This window comes from Ciconia boyciana, chromosome 3, assembly GCF_034638445.1.
Source record: "Ciconia boyciana chromosome 3, ASM3463844v1, whole genome shotgun sequence".
In the NCBI taxonomy this organism is placed as follows: Eukaryota; Metazoa; Chordata; class Aves; order Ciconiiformes; family Ciconiidae; genus Ciconia; species Ciconia boyciana.
Genome location: NC_132936.1, coordinates 107,781,856 through 107,801,043, shown reverse-complemented (window position 1 = coordinate 107,801,043; position 19,188 = coordinate 107,781,856). Strand labels below are relative to the sequence as shown.

General features: G+C 44.8%; 1 protein-coding gene and 1 non-coding gene across 4 annotated transcripts; one reads left to right on the top strand and one right to left on the bottom strand.

Moving 5' to 3' along the window:
- Window positions 1-417: 417 nt before the first annotated feature.
- On the top strand, window positions 418-14,670 carry HHIPL2 (HHIP like 2). 3 transcript variants are annotated; one of them, XM_072856987.1, is made up of 9 exons: window positions 418-527; window positions 2,904-3,556; window positions 4,531-4,674; window positions 5,020-5,351; window positions 6,826-6,952; window positions 7,317-7,462; window positions 8,995-9,076; window positions 13,116-13,198; window positions 13,998-14,670. In XM_072856987.1, the coding sequence occupies exons 1-9, from the start codon at window positions 480-482 to the stop codon at window positions 14,369-14,371; spliced, it is 1,989 nt and encodes a 662-aa protein (XP_072713088.1). In that variant the 5' UTR covers window positions 418-479; the 3' UTR covers window positions 14,372-14,670. The 3 variants fall into 3 exon arrangements, with proteins under 3 accessions (XP_072713088.1, XP_072713089.1, XP_072713090.1); XM_072856988.1 differs by having other exon boundaries at window positions 13,963-14,188; XM_072856989.1 differs by lacking the exon at window positions 13,116-13,198 and having other exon boundaries at window positions 13,998-14,139.
- Window positions 14,671-15,633: 963 nt separating this feature from the next.
- TRNAT-UGU (transfer RNA threonine (anticodon UGU)) lies at window positions 15,634-15,706 on the bottom strand. The gene has a single exon. It is a non-coding gene; the product is annotated as a tRNA-Thr (tRNA).
- Between the last annotated feature and the right edge of the window lie 3,482 nt (window positions 15,707-19,188).

Genomic DNA, 19,188 nt, shown 5'->3' with positions numbered 1-19,188 from the left:
TGAAAGCAGACAACCAACAGTGACTGCAAGGCCACCTAATCCTGGGAGTTTACGTAGATCCTTAGGAATGGTCTCCATCTCGTGCGTCTTGCTGGGTCTGCGTGCTGCAGGCATTGTTTGCCAAGCAAACACTGTGTGGGAAGACCAACGGCTGGAAAAGCATGGCAGCTGCTCAGGGGCTATGCTTATTTAGGAGGATGAACTGTAGGAGACCTTTATGCTGCAGACCGTTGGCAAAACAGAGTTGATGGAGCTCAGAGGCAGCGAGAATATGCCTTGTTTCAGAGGAAACTCTTTTTCTCTTCTCTTTCTCTTCTCAGATTGCTGGTTTGGGAGCTGGACTCTGTTCCCACTTATTGAGAGAAATTAAAAATGTTTTCAAAGGTGTTAACAAAGTAATCACTTCAGAACAGAACTGAGAGGCGCTTGAGACTGCAAGTGACTTGTGCACAACAGAGTGGTGAGCCAGCTGCAGCTGCATGTTAGTGGGAATGAGGGAGCTTCCCAGGACTCGAAATGCAACACAGGTTAGGCTCTTGTCTACTCTCCCCCACCTTTCCTTGGTGACACCTTATCATGCTGTCACCTCTCCTCATCTCCTAGTCACTTGAGATCAGCACCGTATTTTGTGAAAACTATGATATAACTAGAAACTCAACGTATTCAGGGGTGTGCGAGTGTATACTGGTGCAAGCGGAGAGGGTGAGCAATGGTTAATGGACTCAGTAAGCACTAGGGGAGGAACATGCCAGCCAAGTGTTGTTGAATGCCTGCACCAAAGCTGCTCTCCTTCAAGAAGGTGAGAACAGAAAGACACTTACCTGAAGCTTTGGCTTTTGGGCATGGCACTAGGAGCCTTGTGGTGCCCTTCCTTGTTCTGGAAGACCTTAAACATGGGAAAAATGTTGTGGTTCTGCCATCTAGGGCTGGGGTCAGGCTGCAAGGACAGGCCTGGGGGACTTGGCTCCCCTTTGCGGGCTGCAGACTTCTGATTTGGGAAGAGGAGAGGTTCCTTACAGACATGATGCAGAAGCAACAGAAACCAGCTCATTCTGTGCAGCTTGATAACCAAATGGCAGCAATGAAAAGTGAGACACTTACTACACAATCCAAGAGTTGAAAGGGCTTTACTACTTACAAGTCATATCTGTTCTTAGTACGGCCAAAAGCCATTGGGTTCTTCTTTGAGCAAAGGAAAGAGTTTGCTATGCTAAGTTTGGAATGAGGGTCTGTAGCCTTCACATTAAATATCCTGGAAGGGCTGCTACTTGCACCAAAAAAAAAGGTCCGTGCTTGTGTAACTACCCCAGATTTGTTTAATGAATTTTATTTAATGAAGCAAACTTGTTTAATGAGGCAGAAAAAATGCTAATGTAGTAGTTCTTCATTCTTCAACTGTCTATGTACTTACCTTCCTACGTACGTGCCCAATAAAAACTCTGGAGAGACTGTTTCAGGCTAACCAGTAAAATAATCTTTCTGCAGAATTTAGCTCCTTCTGTTTTAACTTCTGCAATTTTGAGCTGATTAAAATAGAGGTGGAATTTTAAATGGAAATATTCTATGGAAGTTCTGGCCCAGAATTTTTGCAAGACGAGTTTAAATTTAGGTACAAATTCAAACACAATGCCTGATTGTCAGTATTTAACCTAAATTTTGCACAGCTAAAAACTTAGTGATATTTGAAGGGACAGACATAATTTTAGATACACAACACTTGAAAATGTTGCCTGCAGTATTTTTTTTTCCCTGAAGATCACATATAGAGTCAATGATAGCTACATGAATTGCATATGATGATATCTACTTATCTGAAACAGTTTTAAATCTCAACTACAGTCTGCTTCAGTGATACCATGCGTGCAAGAACATGATCAAAGTTGTACAGCATCAGTCCAAAGATTAACTTAGCCTGTACATTTAACCAATGTACATCTTTAGCACCTACAATTTCTTCTGGCAGAGTTTCACCACCTTTTTTTAACCTGGCTCCTGCTAGCTTTATCTAATGCGCTCTCATTTTTTTTCTGGGGGAAAGGGTGAACAAGTGATCCCCATGCATCTTCTCAATGTCAGTTGTGATATTTACAGACCTCTGTCAGGCTGTTACCCTACTCTGATCACCTCTCTGCAAAACTGCTCAGTTCCATCTTAAATAGCTGCTCTGTATCTCTGACTGGCCTTGTGGATTTGTCCCCCTGTGTTGCTTTTGGGAAGGGGGATCAGAGCAGTGCATCAGAGCAGTGTTGAAGGTGTGGGTGAACCTGTACCTGTTTTGTTTTCTTTCTTTCCTAACACTAGATGAGACCTAGGTATGGGCTTAAGTGGCTTAACAAAGTAAAATCTTAAATGTATCTGGAAAAGGCAGTGATGCTGGCTGATGTGGAAGATGTGTCCAGATTTGGGACCGCTGGTCTGGAGAAGTCTGAAGTAGAAAGGCTAACGTTCTCCATAGTGCAAAAGGTTGCTGCAGGGAGGGAGTTAACGAATTTGTCTCTCAATCTGTTAAGCACAGGTTACAAAGTACCTAGTTCAAAATCTAGCAGGGGAAGCTAAGGGGGATTTCGAAAAGCAAAGGTGAGAAGAGACTGCAAAAAGAAATTGCCTGTCACTTCCTTAAAAACCTCTAGTAATGGAGAATCCACAGCCTCCATAGACATACTTCTGTTGGAAATAACTTAAGTGCAGCCGATTGCTTTGGTAAAGGAAACAACTACTGACCTCTAAATCCCCTTTAGCAATATTCTGAGTGACTTTCTACTACTCCACTTCAAAGTTGACTCATTATGTTCTTCTGCCTTACTAATTTTTCATTTTATTAACTGCTTTGCTTCCATGAAGGTGTCTTGGCTTCTTCTGGATGTGTGTACACAGCCACATAGTTAGTTTCTTTTACTTTCTAGGAATGTTCTCCCTACGCTGCACATCTCTATGACGCAGAAAACCCTCGGACACCTCTAAGAAACTTCCCAGGACTTTGTTTGGACTACTGCTCCGAGTTTCACTTCAACTGCCACTCTGCCATCAGCCTGCTGACGAGCGATAAGCACATCCAAGAATGCTACGAGACAAACAAGACGTGCTTTTGCAACCTCCTTCACCTACACGATGAGGACTACTGCTTCCCCAACGTGCTGAAGAACACAGCCCTCAACCACAACCTGGGCTCGGTGGTGGAGGACCGCAAAGGCTGCCTCCAGCTCTGCCTGACCGAGGTTGCCAACGGCCTGAGGAACCCGGTGCTCATGGTGCACGCAAATGACCGTACCCACCACATGTTCGTAGCTGAGCAGGTGGGCGTGATCTGGGTCTACCTACCTGATGGCAGCCGGCTGGAGGAGCCCTTTCTGGATATTAAAAATATAGTGCTGGCTACACCATGGATAGGGGATGAGAGAGGCTTTCTGGGGATGGCTTTCCACCCCAAGTACAAGTACAATGGGAAGTTTTATATCTATTACTCATACATGGATAAGAACCGAGTGGAAAAGATCAGGATCAGTGAATTTAAGGTTCTGGCATCTGATGTCAACAAAGCTGATCCTCTCTCAGAAAGGTAAAGTTCATGTTGATCGCTATTGTATGCCACGATGAGAAATTATTTTTCTTTGTCCCTGTCCTTCCCCCTTGCAGAACCTGCACGTTCCCAGTCACCCTGGTTCAGGTGTGTGACTGGCCTGCTATGAAGCTACCAGAGGTGGGTTGGCTCAAGGTCACACAGCAAGCTAGCAATAAAGCTGAACAGAGGACCCAGGATCTAGGCTTCCAGGTCGTCTTCTCTCTCCATCTTGTACTCTTGCCTTCTACAGAGCAGTAATAGCCTTAAGCCTATTGTGGCATTAACATCTGCCCTAAAAGTGTTTTGTACCGTAGGAGAACAGGGATGCTGCACTACAGTACTATACATTCATTTGATCTGACACGTGTGCCCCTGCCCCGTCCACCTGATAAGAAAAAAAGCTAATTCTCAGTTATGAAGAATGATTTGTTAATAGCAGACTTATTTTCTCTAGAGTTTCACAGTTACCATGAGATGCTTCTGAAGCCCTCGAATTCACCAACTGCTTCTCATATAAGAAAGTAGAACCCACCTGCCGCAATCAGAGTTTAAAGGGCAACAAGTGTTCCCTGCAGACAAACACATTATGTATTTGTAGTCATGTTTTCAGATGAGCTGTGAAACTCCTGTGCTCATGGTGGTGGGTGAGCTCTGTAGCACAAGAGATGTTAATGCAGTGCAGGCCAAAGCTGTAGTGCTGCATGGCTCATGGGAAACACGTTCCTCAAGGGATGCCATGTTGAAAGGAGCTCTGCTGTAAGGTAGGCAGCCAGCCTTATGCTGCAGGCTCCCAGGAAACAGGATGCAACTCAGCACTGTATTTGACAAAGCTGACAGGTCTGTAGAGCTGGGAAATCTTGCTTTCTTCTGTAGAAGAGGTGATGCAATATTTCTGCAGCCTACCTGAATGTTCAGTCCTTCCCAGTAGCTACATCTGGACTTATTTATCTCTTTTATTTTATATTTTTTAGGAATCTTCTGGAGCTTGAGGAACCAGCTGCAAATCATAATGGTGGGCAGCTGCTCTTCGGTGTGGATGGCTATATGTATCTGTTCACAGGGGATGGAGGGAAAGCTGGAGACCCTTTTGGAAAATTTGGGAATGCTCAGAACAAGTAAGTAGGAGGGCAGGTGAAAGCTTTGAGCTTGTTCACCAAGGTTTGGGAATGAGACAATGTGGAAGAACAAGAGTGCTTCCTGAAAGTGTTTGTGCATCTGCAAGTCTGTCTGATGCAGTATTTAAAAAATTAAAATTTTACCCTTTGAAAGCTGAGGGAACCCAAGTTGTTTAGAGAGGGGAGAGTCTTCTGTGACTTGAGCAGGTTGCAAGACAAGCCAGCCACTGGTTTATTTCTTTTGGACAGATAACTTTTCCTTTGGAAAGGGGGAAGAGGAAGAGAATCATTTGTGTTTTCACTTGGCTCTCACGCTGGGGTTTCTTTTTCTGTCGTTCTCTTTAGGAGTACTTTGTTGGGGAAAGTCTTGAGGATTGATGTGGATGGAAAAAGCCCTGATGGAAAGCCTTATCGCATCCCTCCTGATAATCCATTTGTGTCAGACCCCAAGGCCCGCCCTGAGGTTTATGCTTACGGGGTCAGGAATATGTGGCGCTGTGCAGTTGACAGAGGGAACCCTGTCACAAAAAAGGGAAGAGGGAGGATGTTCTGTGGGGATGTCGGGCAGAACAGGTTTGAAGAAATCGATATTGTTGTTAAAGGAGGGAACTATGGCTGGAGAGCAAAGGAGGGATTTGAATGCTACGACACAAAGCTTTGCCACAATTCCTCTTTGGGTAAGGAAGAAGTTTCTTATAGAAGACTACTTTATTATATGTGTGTATTTAGTGGACTATAGCACCCTTTTTCCAGTGAAACTAAATAATCCAGTGTTGTGTGTTAAAAGGAGATTGTTTACTAGTTAAGAGCAGAAATCCCTCCTCCTCAGCCCTGCAGTGTTGGTATGAAATGATGCCCTGCTTATTCAAGGAATTCCTTGCCATATGCTGCACTGGACAAGGTGTTTAGGGTCAAAGCCTGTGCCTTTTGCAGACAGACAGAGTTTTTCCAGTGAAGTCAGGAAGGCAATGAATTTGGTTTAAGTAGAAAAGCAATATTGTGTTTTCTTCAGAAGCTCTGAGCCACGGCTATGGCTGAGGAGAGTGGACCAGGCTGACGCTGAGACCCTGAAACAAATCCTGTGGAAGAGGCAGTGTGTCCTAGCAAGGTGCTGCAGCAGAACACCCAAAAGCTGGGCTCTGGGTCTGACTGTGGGTGTGATGGACAAACTCACTTGCTGCCTTTAAAAAAAGAGTAGATATTGGTGGTGTTCGTAAAGCTCTTTGGAAAGCATGGTAGAAGAACTGGGTATTATTATAATGTTCCTTAAGCTGTTGGAGGAGAAAACCTGGTCTCAAGCTCATGTAGATGTTTCAGAAACATCTGTATGAGCAGGCAAGTGTAGAGTATGTGTTATCAACATTTCTCCTCTGCTATGCTGGTACCCACAAGGCTCTCAAATTTGTTTGGTTTGGGTTTTTTATTTTGTTGTTGTTGTTGGGTTGTTTTTTTAATGGCCCAATCCTCAGTTGACAACAAAACTGAATTAGATTTTGCTGTTATTCTACCGTTTTTAATGAACTGCATTTGTGATCTTTATCTTCATCATTAAAGATTAAGGACAAGCTACTTGATCCAGGGGAAAGAAATGAGTGATCTGATATTCAACCCAAGAAAGGGCTGAATTCATTTTAACATTGCCAGAGGCAAAGCCTTTATTTTATAAGTCTCATGACAGAAAATGGAGGTAGCACTCTTACGCATGTTCTGTGCTGAGAATGTCAGCAAACCTATGAAGATGTTAACTTGCAATTGTTTGATCTTATTCCCTTCTCTAAAAACACTGAAATCTGTAAAGACAATACCTGCTAAAATGATTGGTGCAATCACAAACCTGTAAGATAATACTCCCTGCAGGCTGATACCTTTCTGCATTGCTTGCTTGATGCAGAGAATCTTGGTCCTATGTGTTATGGAAGCTCATCACAACTAAGACTTGATAAGCAGCTACAGAGGGAGCTCCTTAAAGCCCCTGGGTCTGCTCTGTCCTGGAGTAAATTACTGAATTCCCACTGAAATTTAACTATGCTGTTTGTTCAACTGTGCTGGTCCTTCTAGTCATTTTTGTACCCTTTGGTGTCACCAAGCAATTGCTTTTTGATGCTCTCTGGATGTCAATTTGCTCACTTCTCATGCTTCTGTATTTCACAGGTGATGTTCTTCCAATATTTGCATATGGCCGCAATGTGGGGAAGTCAATCACTGGAGGTTATGTATACAGAGGATGTGAATCGCCCAACTTGAATGGCCTCTACATTTTTGGTGATTTCATGAACGGGTGAGACTACTTGTTTTCTCTGCAGCTCCCATTCTGTACCCGTATTTGCCTTATCTGGGCAAATAAGCATATCAGAGCATCCGGAAACCTTTTGAGCTGGAGTAAATGAGAATCCCAGATGTCTGTGTATTAGATTAAGGGCTCTGACCATTATAACAACATTTTGGTTGGAATCTAAACTTCCTCCAATTTAGAGTCCTTAGGATAGGTTTGCTTTTGTTCAGGTCTATTTTTCCAAAAGTCAAACATTAAAGCCAGTCAACAGTAGGGTCCTCACTGACATTTTTTCCAGTAATGCATGATGTTGACAGGAACTAATCTTGATAATGGAAACATAAAACACAGGGTTTTATTTTTCATCTAGTCGACTTATGGCTTTACAGGAAGAGGAGAAGACAAATAAGTGGAAGAAGCGAGATATCTGCATTGGTAGCACAAAAGCTTGTGCTTTCCCTGGAATGATCAGTTCTTATAGCAAATTCATCACGTCATTTGCTGAGGATGAAGCAGGTAGGTATCGTGCTAGCCATACCTTTATTGGAAACTGTACTGTCAGTTCTGTGTTGTAGGACAAATGTGTAAAATTATGTTGCTCCTCACATGCTACTAGAAATCAGGCATTGCAAAACAGGTTTGTGGCTATCTCAGCACAGCAGGTAGGGTTTGTATGGGGTTCAGAGAGGTCTCCTGCCCTGTGAGGCTTTTCCAGGTCGGCTTGATGTAGAGCTCAGGAGACAGATCCTTATATGAACTTGCAGTCTGAATGCTCAAGGTTCTCTAAGGAGTTTGAACTCCTGTTTGCTTCAGCCTTTCCATGTCCTTTTGTTGTTGTTTATGCTGTTTCATTAATGAAAAGACTATATCAATGCAGTTTGTTCTTTCATTGTAACAGCTCATCCTCAGTTGAGTTCTTATAGCTTATCTGAGTTTCCCCTTTTTCATTAGTGTAAATTCCTCAGTCTTATGCACAACAGCAGCACTTCTACACCAAGGCTTTATTTGGGGATGAGGAAAGCCACTAATTTGAAAGCTGAGTGGAGGTGTCTCAGTGCATAGGATTATTGCTATGGTCACGATGACCAGATCTCTCCCTAAGGTGGAAGTACCAATGCATACTTTGTTCACTTTTGTACAGTCTCCTGACAAAGAGCTATGTAATACAAAAAGTGACTGCAAATTTTTTAAGAACCCAGATGTGCCTTAATGAGCTCTGATGCTTCACGATTCAGCAGAAAAGAGATTTGCTTGTAATGAAAAGATTCCAGATCGCCTGGCTAACACATTCTGTCAAAGATGTAGGGACATGCAGGCTTTGTTGTGAAATATGTAAATTTTTTAACTGTTCTAACAACACGTGGAGTGAGTGGATGTTAAATGTCTCTTCTACTGGTTGTTCTTTTAGAAACAAATATGGTGTTGTCATGTAATCTGAAAAACAACAGTTTTGCCTCTTTTGCAAGCTACTATAATTTACCTGGATATTGTTCTAGTGGGTGCTGAAGGGAAGGCATGAGGAGCAGTTGCTCTCCTCAGCAACTATACAAGAATAAAAAGCTTCTGTCTTCCACGGATTAGCCAATTTAGCTCTTGTTGGATTTTTTTGGTACGACGAAGAGATGGCTAAATATTTGTTGTGTGGTCTTCCCCTCTGTTTGTAGCTTCTGGCTGCTTCTTTGGTACAAACAAGTTTAAAAAAAATACGTATTTATACAGACGAAAGTAACCTTTTGGAGGGCCACTGACATGAGGTAATGAAGGTCCTGCTCAGGTACTGTGCTCAGTCGAGGGCTGCTGGTTCTGTGTGGAACCCTGCTGCAACCAAGAGATCACTTGGTGTCCCTGGGAGTCCACCTGCACAGCCAAGGGTGAGACCAAAGCCCACTTCTTGAAAGTAAAACACGACTGAGGGAGTGACTGAAAGGGTTTTCTTTTCTGACCATGTGAATTAGTGAAGAGCCAGGAAAGAGAGGGAAATGGGGAACTGGGATTCAGCTTGGGCACTTGAATCTGAAACTGGTTTTCTTTTTTTCACTTCCATTTAGGTGAGCTGTATTTTATGTCTACTTCTTATCCCAGTGCCTATGCACCACATGGATCGCTCTATAAGTTTATTGATCCTGCAAGGTTAGTAATTAAAGATGTGTTTTCCATGCCAAATTCTTCTATAATCACCATACATTCTCCAGCTATCACAGTAGAAAGAATGCTAAGTACTACTGATACAGAATCTCACTGACCTCCACATCCAGTCCTTGGTTTTTGTTTACCCACTGTACATTTGGTGCAACTTTAATCCGTTTTAGTGAACTTATTCCTCACTCACCATATCTGTGCACCCAGAAATAGCCAGAGTTTGGATACCTTAAAGGTCTGGGACAGTAAGGATCAAAATAGTGTCTCCTTGGTTGCATATCTGAAGTATAGCACAGTGGTGTTTTAAAAATGATGATCCATATCCTTCGTGGTCATGACATCAAATATCTGTGATGCCCTTTCATATAAATAAATAAATAAATTGCAGTCCACAGTTTAGTTTTCTTAATGAAGAAGAATGAAACCTGGTGGTTTGTGCAGTGTTCCGATAATAATTGGAGCCTGAACCTGAGTTTTTCCAAGCAAAATGTTTTTTCCCCATTAAGCAGTTATTCCTGCTAAAGTCTGTTTTTACAATAATAAGCATGCTTACGTAATTTTTTCCCCTCCCAAGCTTTTGGATCTTGCTGAAAAGCATGAAATAAGTTTCAAATCACCCTGTAAAATAGATACAGTACTAATGTCTGTGCTGTTGCCGAGATCTCAGACACTAACAAAATGAAGAAAACAAGATATGTTTTCTTGGGAAGTTAAATCCAAAGCTAGATAGTTAACTCAAGCTCTGTACCAAGGTGGTGGGAATAGGAACTTGAGTCTTTTACTTGCTGTGACTACTTGAGGAGACTCCTGCCTTTAACAGCTTATTGTCTGCCAGGAAGCCTTTAAACTGCATTAACTGTGGCTGACCAAAATGTAACATTTTCAACTTAAGAAAAAAAAAAAATTTTGTGAGCTAGCATAAACATCGAGAGCTTGAGCATGCTCTATTTCACAATAAAAAAAGCCCTGCAGTCCCTATGCCACTCCTTAACGCGCCATGAAGACTATCAGGATGATAAATCCTGTCCTCTTTCCCACTGTAAAGGGAGACATGCAGCTTTCTGTTTCACAGGACTGCGGGAGCCTTTCCAGGAGGCTGCCTGCCTGAGGACTGGTGTGCAGTAATGCACCATGTATTGACTCCATGGGGGCAGCAAGCCCCTGCCAGGACCGCAATGGTTTCACTGCTCAGAAGGGCTTTCTGGAAAGAAGCCAGCTCTTCCCTGTGCTTTTGGAGCTTCACATCCATCACTTCTAGAGCAGGACCAGGCACTTATTTCCTTGGTTCTTTGTAATTTATTCTTGTATTTTCTGGTTCCCCTTGTTTACCTTAGCCCGGATGCTGCTCTGCTCAGCTTTGCCCTTGTCTGTTTGCTTAAGCACTTTGCAAACTTGTCCAGGGTGTGCAAAGCACTGACTGCTCCTCCGGAGGCTGAGCTTGCTTGGCCCTGGAGCAGAAAGTCCGAACACCTCCAGATCCTGGGTTGTACTCTGGCCTCCTCCTGATTGTATCATGAGCGGAGATTTTTCTTTTCTCCTTTGCGTTTTAATGCTGTTTATAGGATTCTTCCATTTCCGTCTCACTGTGAGTGGTGGCTGGCATAACTGCCTCCTCTGATGCCTCTGATGGGTGCAGTCCCACTTTGCCCAGCACAGACACTCCCGGCTTCCTGCCCGCACTTCAGCAAGGACGCTGGCAAGGGCAGCAAGCCACACAAACGCCTGCTTCAAAATGTTGGCAGGGCCACTGCCATCTACCTGATGGCAACTCAAGCCTCCCTAGGAACCTCCCAGGAAAACCGATGGCAGCAGTGCCCAGTGTCCGCACTGCAGCTTGCCTCTGCAGCAGTGCTCTCGGAGACAGCAGAGTGGCTGGTGGGCCTCTGCCTGGATTGGCACCAAATCCCCTCAGTCAGAAGCAGAGGGAAGAGGTGTTAAAAGGTGCTCTAAAAGTTAGGAGAGAGAGGGGGAAAAAAACCCACCAACCTCCCCCAAAACACCCCCACAAGCACTGCCAACAACCCTGCTTTAGTAACTTTTTTTTAATTTTAATTGAAATGGTGTGGAGGAAGCACTTGGCTGTTGCCCCTGTCTGAAGGAGAATGCTCATCGCAAGAAAATGTGATGCCTTAGGTCATGCTTTGCTTTGCTCTGTGCTGTCAAGCATGCCAAATTGGAAGAGCCTGTTCTTATTTGTCCTACAGCAGTTCCCTTGGTGGGTAACAGAAAACACAGGTCTGTTGCTCTTCTGTGTACCTCCCTTCCTGTCATTTAACATGTGACAGCTTTACCTCAGGGAAAATGTGCTTTTTTTTGGGGGGGGTGCTTTTTTACTGTGGGAAGTTGTCAGGGAACAGCAGGAGAGGAATGTGGATACATTTTCTTTGCAGTTGTTGCTTCCTCCCTCCTTGCCTATTCCTTTCCTTTCTCATCCCTCTTGCTGCAGCACTATGTTGTGTCCGAAGTGGCACCCTTTGAAGGTCACAGTAACTTTTATGGGGCTGTGTGGGAATATTCTGCTGCATGTACAGAGACCCTTACGCTGCAGCATGAGCGAGTGGAAAGCACTGTCACTGACAAGCGTTATGTGTGTGAATGAGACTCCTCCACTTCGAGGTGGGATGCACGAGCCAGTATTGGTGAGGACAACCCAAAGTGACTGATAGTCTGAAGTTCAACCAATGCACCCTCAGTAAGTTTGCAAGTGACACCAAGTTGTGTGGGAGTGTTGATCAGCTTGAGGGTAGAAAGGCTCTACGGAGGGACCCGGACAGGCTGGATCGATGGGCTGAGGCCAATTGTATGAGGTTCAACAAGGTGAAGTGCCGGGTCCTGCACTTGAGTCACAACAACCCCATGCAACGCTACAGGCTTGGGGAAGAGTGGCTGGAAAGCTGCCCAGCAGAAAAGGACCTGGGGGTGTCGGTTGATAGTCGGCTGAATGTGAGCCAGCAGTGTGCCCAGGTGGCCAAGAAGGCCAATGGCATCCTGGCTTGTATCAGAAATGGTGTGGCCAGCAGGACTAGGGAAGTGATTGTCCCCCTGCACTCGGCACTGGTGAGGTTGCACCTTGAATACTGTGTTCAGTTTTGGGCCCCTCACTACAAGAGAGACATTGAGGTGCTGGAGTGTGTCCAGAGAAGGGCAACGAAGCTGGTGAAGGGTCTGGAGCAGAAGTCTGATGAGGAGCAGCTGAGGGAACTGGGGTTGTTTAGCCTGGAGAAAAAAGGCTGAGGGGAGACCTTATCACTCTCTACAACTACCTGGAAGGAGGCTGTAGCAAGGTGGGGGTCGGTCTCTTCTCCCAGGTAACAAGCCATAGGACATGAGGAAATGGCCTCAAGTTGCACCAGGGGAGGTTTAGACTGGATATTAGGAAAAACTTCTTCACTGAAAGGGTTGTCAAGCATTGGAACAGGCTGCCCAGGGAAGTGGTGGAGTCACCATCCCTGGAGGTATTTAAAAGACATTTGGATGAGGTGCTTAGGGACATGGTTTAGTGGTGGACTTGGCAGTACTAGGTTAACGGTTGGACTTGATGATCTTAAGAGTCTTTTCCAACCTAAATGAGTCTATGATTCTATGCATCCACCAGGCTTCTAGAAACAGTGTTGTGCTGTGCCTCCAGCAGCGGGACATGTAGCTGAACACACCTAATCAGCACCCTTGAATTCAGTGGTGGGCTACAAGCTCATGCAGACAGGCCAGCATCCCACACACAAACAAACCAGCTATTGATGTTGGATGAAGACAGTCCAGACTGCCTGATGGCAGAAAGCTGACCAGAAGGGTGGTAGAAGAGAAGCTTCAGCCTTCCAGCTGCTATTGCTATTCCGACAGGGAATTTTATGGCTTGCAGCCTGAGTTAGGCTCTTAAATTCCACCTATGTTGCACTCCAGGTGCCTAAAGTGCTTTCATGCCTCTTCCAGCCGAGGCAAATGACAACGGGGTATTGATGTCTACCTCTAGAATAAATAAACCTCCTTAACAATCTCTCAGATATCTACATATGGCTTTCTGTTTTTCAAGGAGGGCTCCACCAGGGAAGTGTAAATACAAGCCTGTTCCAGTGAAAACACAGAGTAAACAGATACCGTTTGTTCCACGTGCAAGTAAGTTGTTAGGCTTTAATTTTACTGAGAAGCAAAACATATAACCATCTTACAGGCATGTGATTGAAATCTTTAGTAGTCTTAAACTAAAGCAATGAGCAGGAGCAATCTTGAAGTTAGGTTATCACATTTAATGTGTGCTTCTGTTGTCTACTAGATGCCATGCCTTTTCTTAATCCCAGTCTCTGATATTTTTTTTTTTTCCTGAGCGGTGCCAAGTAATAGCATAAACGGGCATTGCAAGGGAACTGATGGCTTTGCTTCAAGCATTGGATTTGGTCTGGGAAGTTCTCAGCGCCTGTCCCTGGCTCTGTGACAAGCTCCTTGAGTCAAATAATCCCCTCTCTGTAAATCTAGGGGAGTCAATCTTCCTTTCTCCTGGCCTTTTTGTCCTATGTCCCATGCAACTAGGGCAGGGGTTACATCTTATTATTGAGTAGAAACAGTGTTTAGCAAGTTGAGTTTATCTTGTCTGGAATTTCCAGATAATTAGTGTGATGTGAAAAATTAATATTGTTAAGTCTGCCAAAGAAGTGTGCAAGGTTTCATCATATTCTGTCTGGACATATTTTCCTTAAATATACATTCATCCTTTCTAAAATTAAACAAATTTTATTTCCAAGAAAGCCAATGCTCTTTTGATGGAAGAAAATATGTTTATATATGTGTATTTCTTCTTTCAGAATATTGGCTATTTTTCTTAACTGTAGCTCTAATAAACGTTTACATCAGTCATATCTCTGAATTAGTCTTTTGCCTTAAAGCAGGGATGCTGAACCATGTTAATTACTTTCCTCAGAGACTGTCCTTGAACTGCTTAATGAACCTTCAACAACCAAGCCTCTGAAAAAATCTTCTACCCTCACTGCAGCCATCTCAACAGTTTCTTCTAAGCAAGCTAAAAAGACCCCATCCACCAAAATAAAAGCATCAACAGTGAAACCAGCTCCATCTGGTAAAAAGAGACAGAAAATCAAAGCTGAGGCTAAACCTCACAAGCCAAAGCAGGAAGAGAAGGTTGCACACATTTCCAGAACTAAACCAGCACGACCTTTGCCAAAAAAGAGCAGCTCCCACCTAACCAGAACCAAGAAGCTTCTTCCAAAGAAAGCAGCACTGGCTAAGAAAAAACTGGAGAAGAGGAAGAAGGAAAGTAGATTAAGCAGCTTTTGAAACTCAGTGATGTCCCAGAAAAAGCAAGTCACTTGTAAGATGGTGAAACAAATGTGTTGAATAGTGACTAAATAAGAGAATCAGCTGACTTGTTATGCTGGTGCTCCCAGGTGTGCCTCCATTAATGTCAGTGTTAGCAGTCTCTATATATGTTCTATTAAACCTTAACAGCACCAGCCTCCTAATATTAACTTTCTTTGCAAATCCTGCTGTGATGTCCTTTTCTGACATAAGTAGTTATGAGATCCTCTGATGGACATTCCCTGGTATGATTTGGCTGTGTATTACTGTCTAATAAATCCAAGTGCCTCCAACTTTCAGGACTTGCATCTTTTATCCAAGAATATGAAATAGACATGTCAATGACCTCACCTTTCTCCTTTTTTTTGTCCTTTAACTGAAATGCAGTGAAAAGTACATTTTAAGAGTAGTTGTCTTTTGGACAATGAAATTAGATTTTTTTTTTAAAGCAATATTTTTTCAGGGTATGGATCACTTGCAGGTTCCAAAGGATTCAGTAAGGGTTGGAAATGTTCAGCAAATCTTAAAAACAAACAAATAAAATCAAAGCGACAGAAACCAAGCAACCCTCAAAAATCCTAGTTAGAGCTGAGCAATTGGATTGAATCATTACCTGCCTTCTAACTGAACAGGCTTCTCTCCTAGTGGAGAGCACCTCTTGGCTAGCAGGTAAGGGCCACTTGCGGGGCTACTGGCTGCAGCTCTCCCTGCCTGAGCCTTTTTCTCTTCCCTGGGAGCAGCGCGGGTTTAGAACCGAACTGGAGGCATGCCCTGCCCACAGCGGTGCTCCTTTGTACACACAGCATGCCGTAAAAATAACTTGCAATGGGGTGCTGCAAGGAGAACTGGGAGAGCGAGGACCATAGGGTTGCATTATCCACGGTGGAAGTGGGGCAGTAACAAACCTCAGATGTTCTTTGCCAGAGAAGTGCATTTATTTGCTTAGCAGAGCCACGGCCTGGCTTAGACTCCTGCGCTTGGCCCAAGAGGGAGCCAAAACAAATGACATCATTTTGCAGTTCCAACGTTACGTTTGTCTCCTACCGCCACCCTCTGGACGCACCGTTTCGGCATGCAAAAAGCAGCACCCTGCCGCCGCAGCTGTGGCTTTCAGCCGGCGGGGAGCGATCCACCCAGCGCGGCTGACTTCTGGCCCCGCGGTGGCAGCTCCGCGGCCGCGGAGCGAAACCCCCCGCTTGGTAAAGGGAAGGAAAAGAAAAAAATGAGAGAAAAAGCTCGGGAGGCCCCAGCGAGGATCGAACTCGCGACCCCTGGTTTACAAGACCAGTGCTCTAACCACTGAGCTATGGAGCCACCTATCATTTCCACTCCCGCCGACGGCTCCTGTTCCTCGCCCCGGGCCCTCTGCCTGCGCGGCTCCCGCGCTGCTGGCCGGCTCCTGGGGGACTGGGGAGCGCGGCGGCCGCCGCCTCAGGCCGCAGGGTTCGGCACCCCTCTTGCTGTATGAGCCTGACGCGGCGAGCAAGGCGCCTTCCCGGCGGCGGGTGGCCCCCGGCAGGCCCGGGCGGGCGCTGCGCGGCAGCCGCGGGTTTGCCGGCCGCCCACTAGGCCTCGGGCGGTGCGCCTCGGTGCGCCTCAGGCCTCGGCGGTGAAAATAACCCAGCTCACGGCAGCAGCCAGGCGGGGAGCAGCAGCCCGCCGCTCGCCCCGTGTCCTGCCTGCCGCAGGCGCTGGGGCCTGCCTCGCCCTGGCCTTCCCTCTCCCTCTGCCCGGGCGGTTTTTCATGTTAGTGCAAGGCAAGGCGAAGTTGTGGAAGCCCCACCCGGGTTTCCTCACCAGCGTGCAGCGGAGGCCGTGTAGGCCAGGGGCAGCAGGCCCCACTGGGCCTCCAGCCCCTCGGGTCTGTCTGGGGGTGCTTTGCCTGCGACACCCCCGGCTCAGAGCCAGGCCCCTGAAATTTCCCCCGCACCCATTTCCTCCATGGGAAAAGCTACCCATGGCAGAGGTGTGTGTGAATCCAAATCCCAGCTCCCCCCCCGCCCCGGGACGGCACATTCACCCGTACGGCATCGCCTGAGGGTAACTGAGGGGGCCTTCCCCCCTTTATCAAAGGGTGGGTGCACCTGCTCCAAATTCAGAATAAAACTGCCATTGCAGTGAGAAGTATTTCAGTGGCAAATTGAGGCTCACAAGTGGGTTGCTTCAAGGATCGCTACAGTGTTCTCTGGCCGCCAGGCTGCCTAGCAGTGCCCTCCATTCTGTGAAGGAGGGAAGCAGTTGCCCCCTGTGGTGGGAGCTGATTAAAATTTTGGGAGGTAAGGCTGTACAACGTATGGTTTTGTGCAAAGTGGGAAAAAAGAAAAGTTTAAATGAATATTAAATATAATCAACTTGGTGTTGTAAATCTTCTCAGGCTTTGTGAAAACAGAAAAATGGGTTTAATTATCTTGCAAATAAACCACAAGTCTAGGTTGACTAGGATATGAACCCAACGGCAAGATAGGCATTGTGTAGCCTTAGTTTCTCTTTTCATTTTTACAGAGCAAGGAAGTTTGAAACCATTGAAGATTTTCTCCTTTTCTTTGCATAAAAGAGCCAGTCTGTCACATGCAGCCCTCTTCCATGAAAGTTTAGGTGAAGGTGAAAAGGTAAGCTGTGGAGAGGAAATTGAGAGACACCGCTATGGAGTAATAAATCTGAGCAGTTCTGCTGCATACTGGAGTCACATTCTAGAAAAGCAGACATGATTTGCTGGGTGCAAGCCTCAAACTGCATGTAACCAAAAGTAAAGTTCCTTGAAATGAGAATAGACAGAAAAAGCTGTATTAAGAAGTTAAAGACCTTTCATCCAGCCCACACTCCACAAATCATGAACTAGGTCAACTTCCTTTTTTTTTTTTTGTTTTTTATTTCACCTTCTCTTTAAATCGATATGATCTCTGTGAACAAACTAGACCAGTTCTGGTGAACTCTGTCTTGTTGTTTATGTAAGACACTAAAATTAGTTTAAAATACCTGCTTTTGACCTCTAATGTGGCAGCTGATAAATTCGTGAAGTTTCACATTTCTTTGGTTGCTTTTTTTCCCTTCCCTTTGAAGATAGGGACTCTTTAGAGCTGGCAAAGCTCTTCCAAAGAGGGCTAAAATGTCTGTGGTGAGTGTTCTGCTAATGCCTCAGGGAACTGAAACATAAGCATAGCTTGTTTTATAACGTTAAGCTAGGTAGGAGCAGAACTGTCTTACACTTCTCCTGCTCTAAGACAAAACTACCTTCATCAGCGTAGCAGAGCTGAGCAGCAGGGTGAGACGTATTCTGAGAACAGAACAGTGTTGGAATCAAGTTTTCTGTGATGGTATGGCTACCTGTCACTATTGGGTTTTAATTTAGGTGCAAAGTCAGTAACTGCCGTGGTTGCCCTGCTTCAGATTCCTTTTGCTGTCTGCTTAGAGCTCACTGCAAGGTGGACTACACTTCAAATGCTGTGTAGCAGACAGAGGCTTAGTCAGACACCCTGGGTGGGATTCAAGATGTGTGATGGAGGTACCATGCTATCAGTAAGCCCTCTAGCTTCTCTTTGTAATGGAAATGAGGAAATGACATACTTCTAGGATGCAATTAATCTCACCTGAAGGTAAACCTCTAAAGTAAGTCATCTGAATCATGGTCTAGAAGTGCTTGTTTCTCAGTTGACTGTGAAGGGAGTTGATGCTGAAAATGTCAGCAGTTAAGTGAGACACATCTCACTGGGCATGACAGGTTTGTACCAACTAAGTTCTGCTAGTGAGCAGATGCTCTGCTGAGACCTGGCTGGGGAGGGACACAGCAGCTGCTTTATTTAACAGGCACAGCAGCACTACATAGCTCCTGTCTGCAAGCTGCTGATGCTCTTAGCCAGCCCATCCTCTCAGTCTCATTTGCACAGGAATAAGCTTTAGTTTAACTTAATACCCTTTCACTTTAGATGCTTAAACTAGAATAACTGTAGCTGGAGAATTCCCATCAGAAGACCAAGAGAATTTTTAGGGAGATGGCAAGATAAATTATATGTCTAAAGAAGACTCTATGAATATTTCTGCAACTAGACACACAGGTTTTGAAAATTAAGCATTTAAGCAATAAAGTGCCTGTCTAGTCTTCTGTTTATTGCTGTTGAAACCCACTAGGTGGAACCTAAGTACTGCGTGAAAGGATGAGGAAAATGTTTCAAAAGACTTCAAATGCTGAAAAGAGTGAATTTTTACCACACAGGTTTTTTTTTTTAAAAAAATCTGTAAGACAATTTACATTTAAAGATGTGCCAAACATTAAAAGATCCACGTTTATATATGCTCTGTAAAATTTCTGCTGATTTGCAGTAAGATTAAACTTGTGTTGCGTGTTCCCCTTGCTAAATCAGGGCTTTCCCAAGCATGCATTCTTTTCATCTGGTTCAGTGAATTAATGCTGATAAAAGTGGAGGGCTAATAGCAGCTGTATAGTAAAGGCCCTATGAAAGCAAGCAGGCAGGCCCTTTGCAAACTGCCTTGTTGGTGTAACACGTTTGGCTTTTTCTTTCATATAGAAAAGTTTTGTAAGACAGACTCTCCCAATGTAGGGAGGAATGCTGAAGGTTATTGGGAGCAGCATGCAGAAAAGTTTCCCCTTTCTGAGGAAAGTTGTTAAGAAGGAGCAGGATTTGAAAGATATATCCTAGACCACCTCTCACCAAGGACAGGCATCAAGCTAGAAAATAGAGCGGGTAGCGTAAGAATAGATATAGTTTTGCCCTCAGTCTGGACCAAGGCTGTTATTAAAAATGACTTAGTTGTTCCTGATTAGCTCCCTGACTGTCCTT

Coding starts and splice junctions, on each gene's coding strand:
- HHIPL2 (XM_072856987.1), top strand. CDS start 480: ATGTTAGTGGGAATGAGGGAGCTTCCCAGGACTCGAAATGCAACACAG. Junction 7,463..8,994: donor ATTTGCTGAGGATGAAGCAG/GTAGGTATCGTG, acceptor ACTTCCATTTAG/GTGAGCTGTATTTTATGTCT. Junction 9,077..13,115: donor AAGTTTATTGATCCTGCAAG/GTTAGTAATTAA, acceptor CTGTTTTTCAAG/GAGGGCTCCACCAGGGAAGT.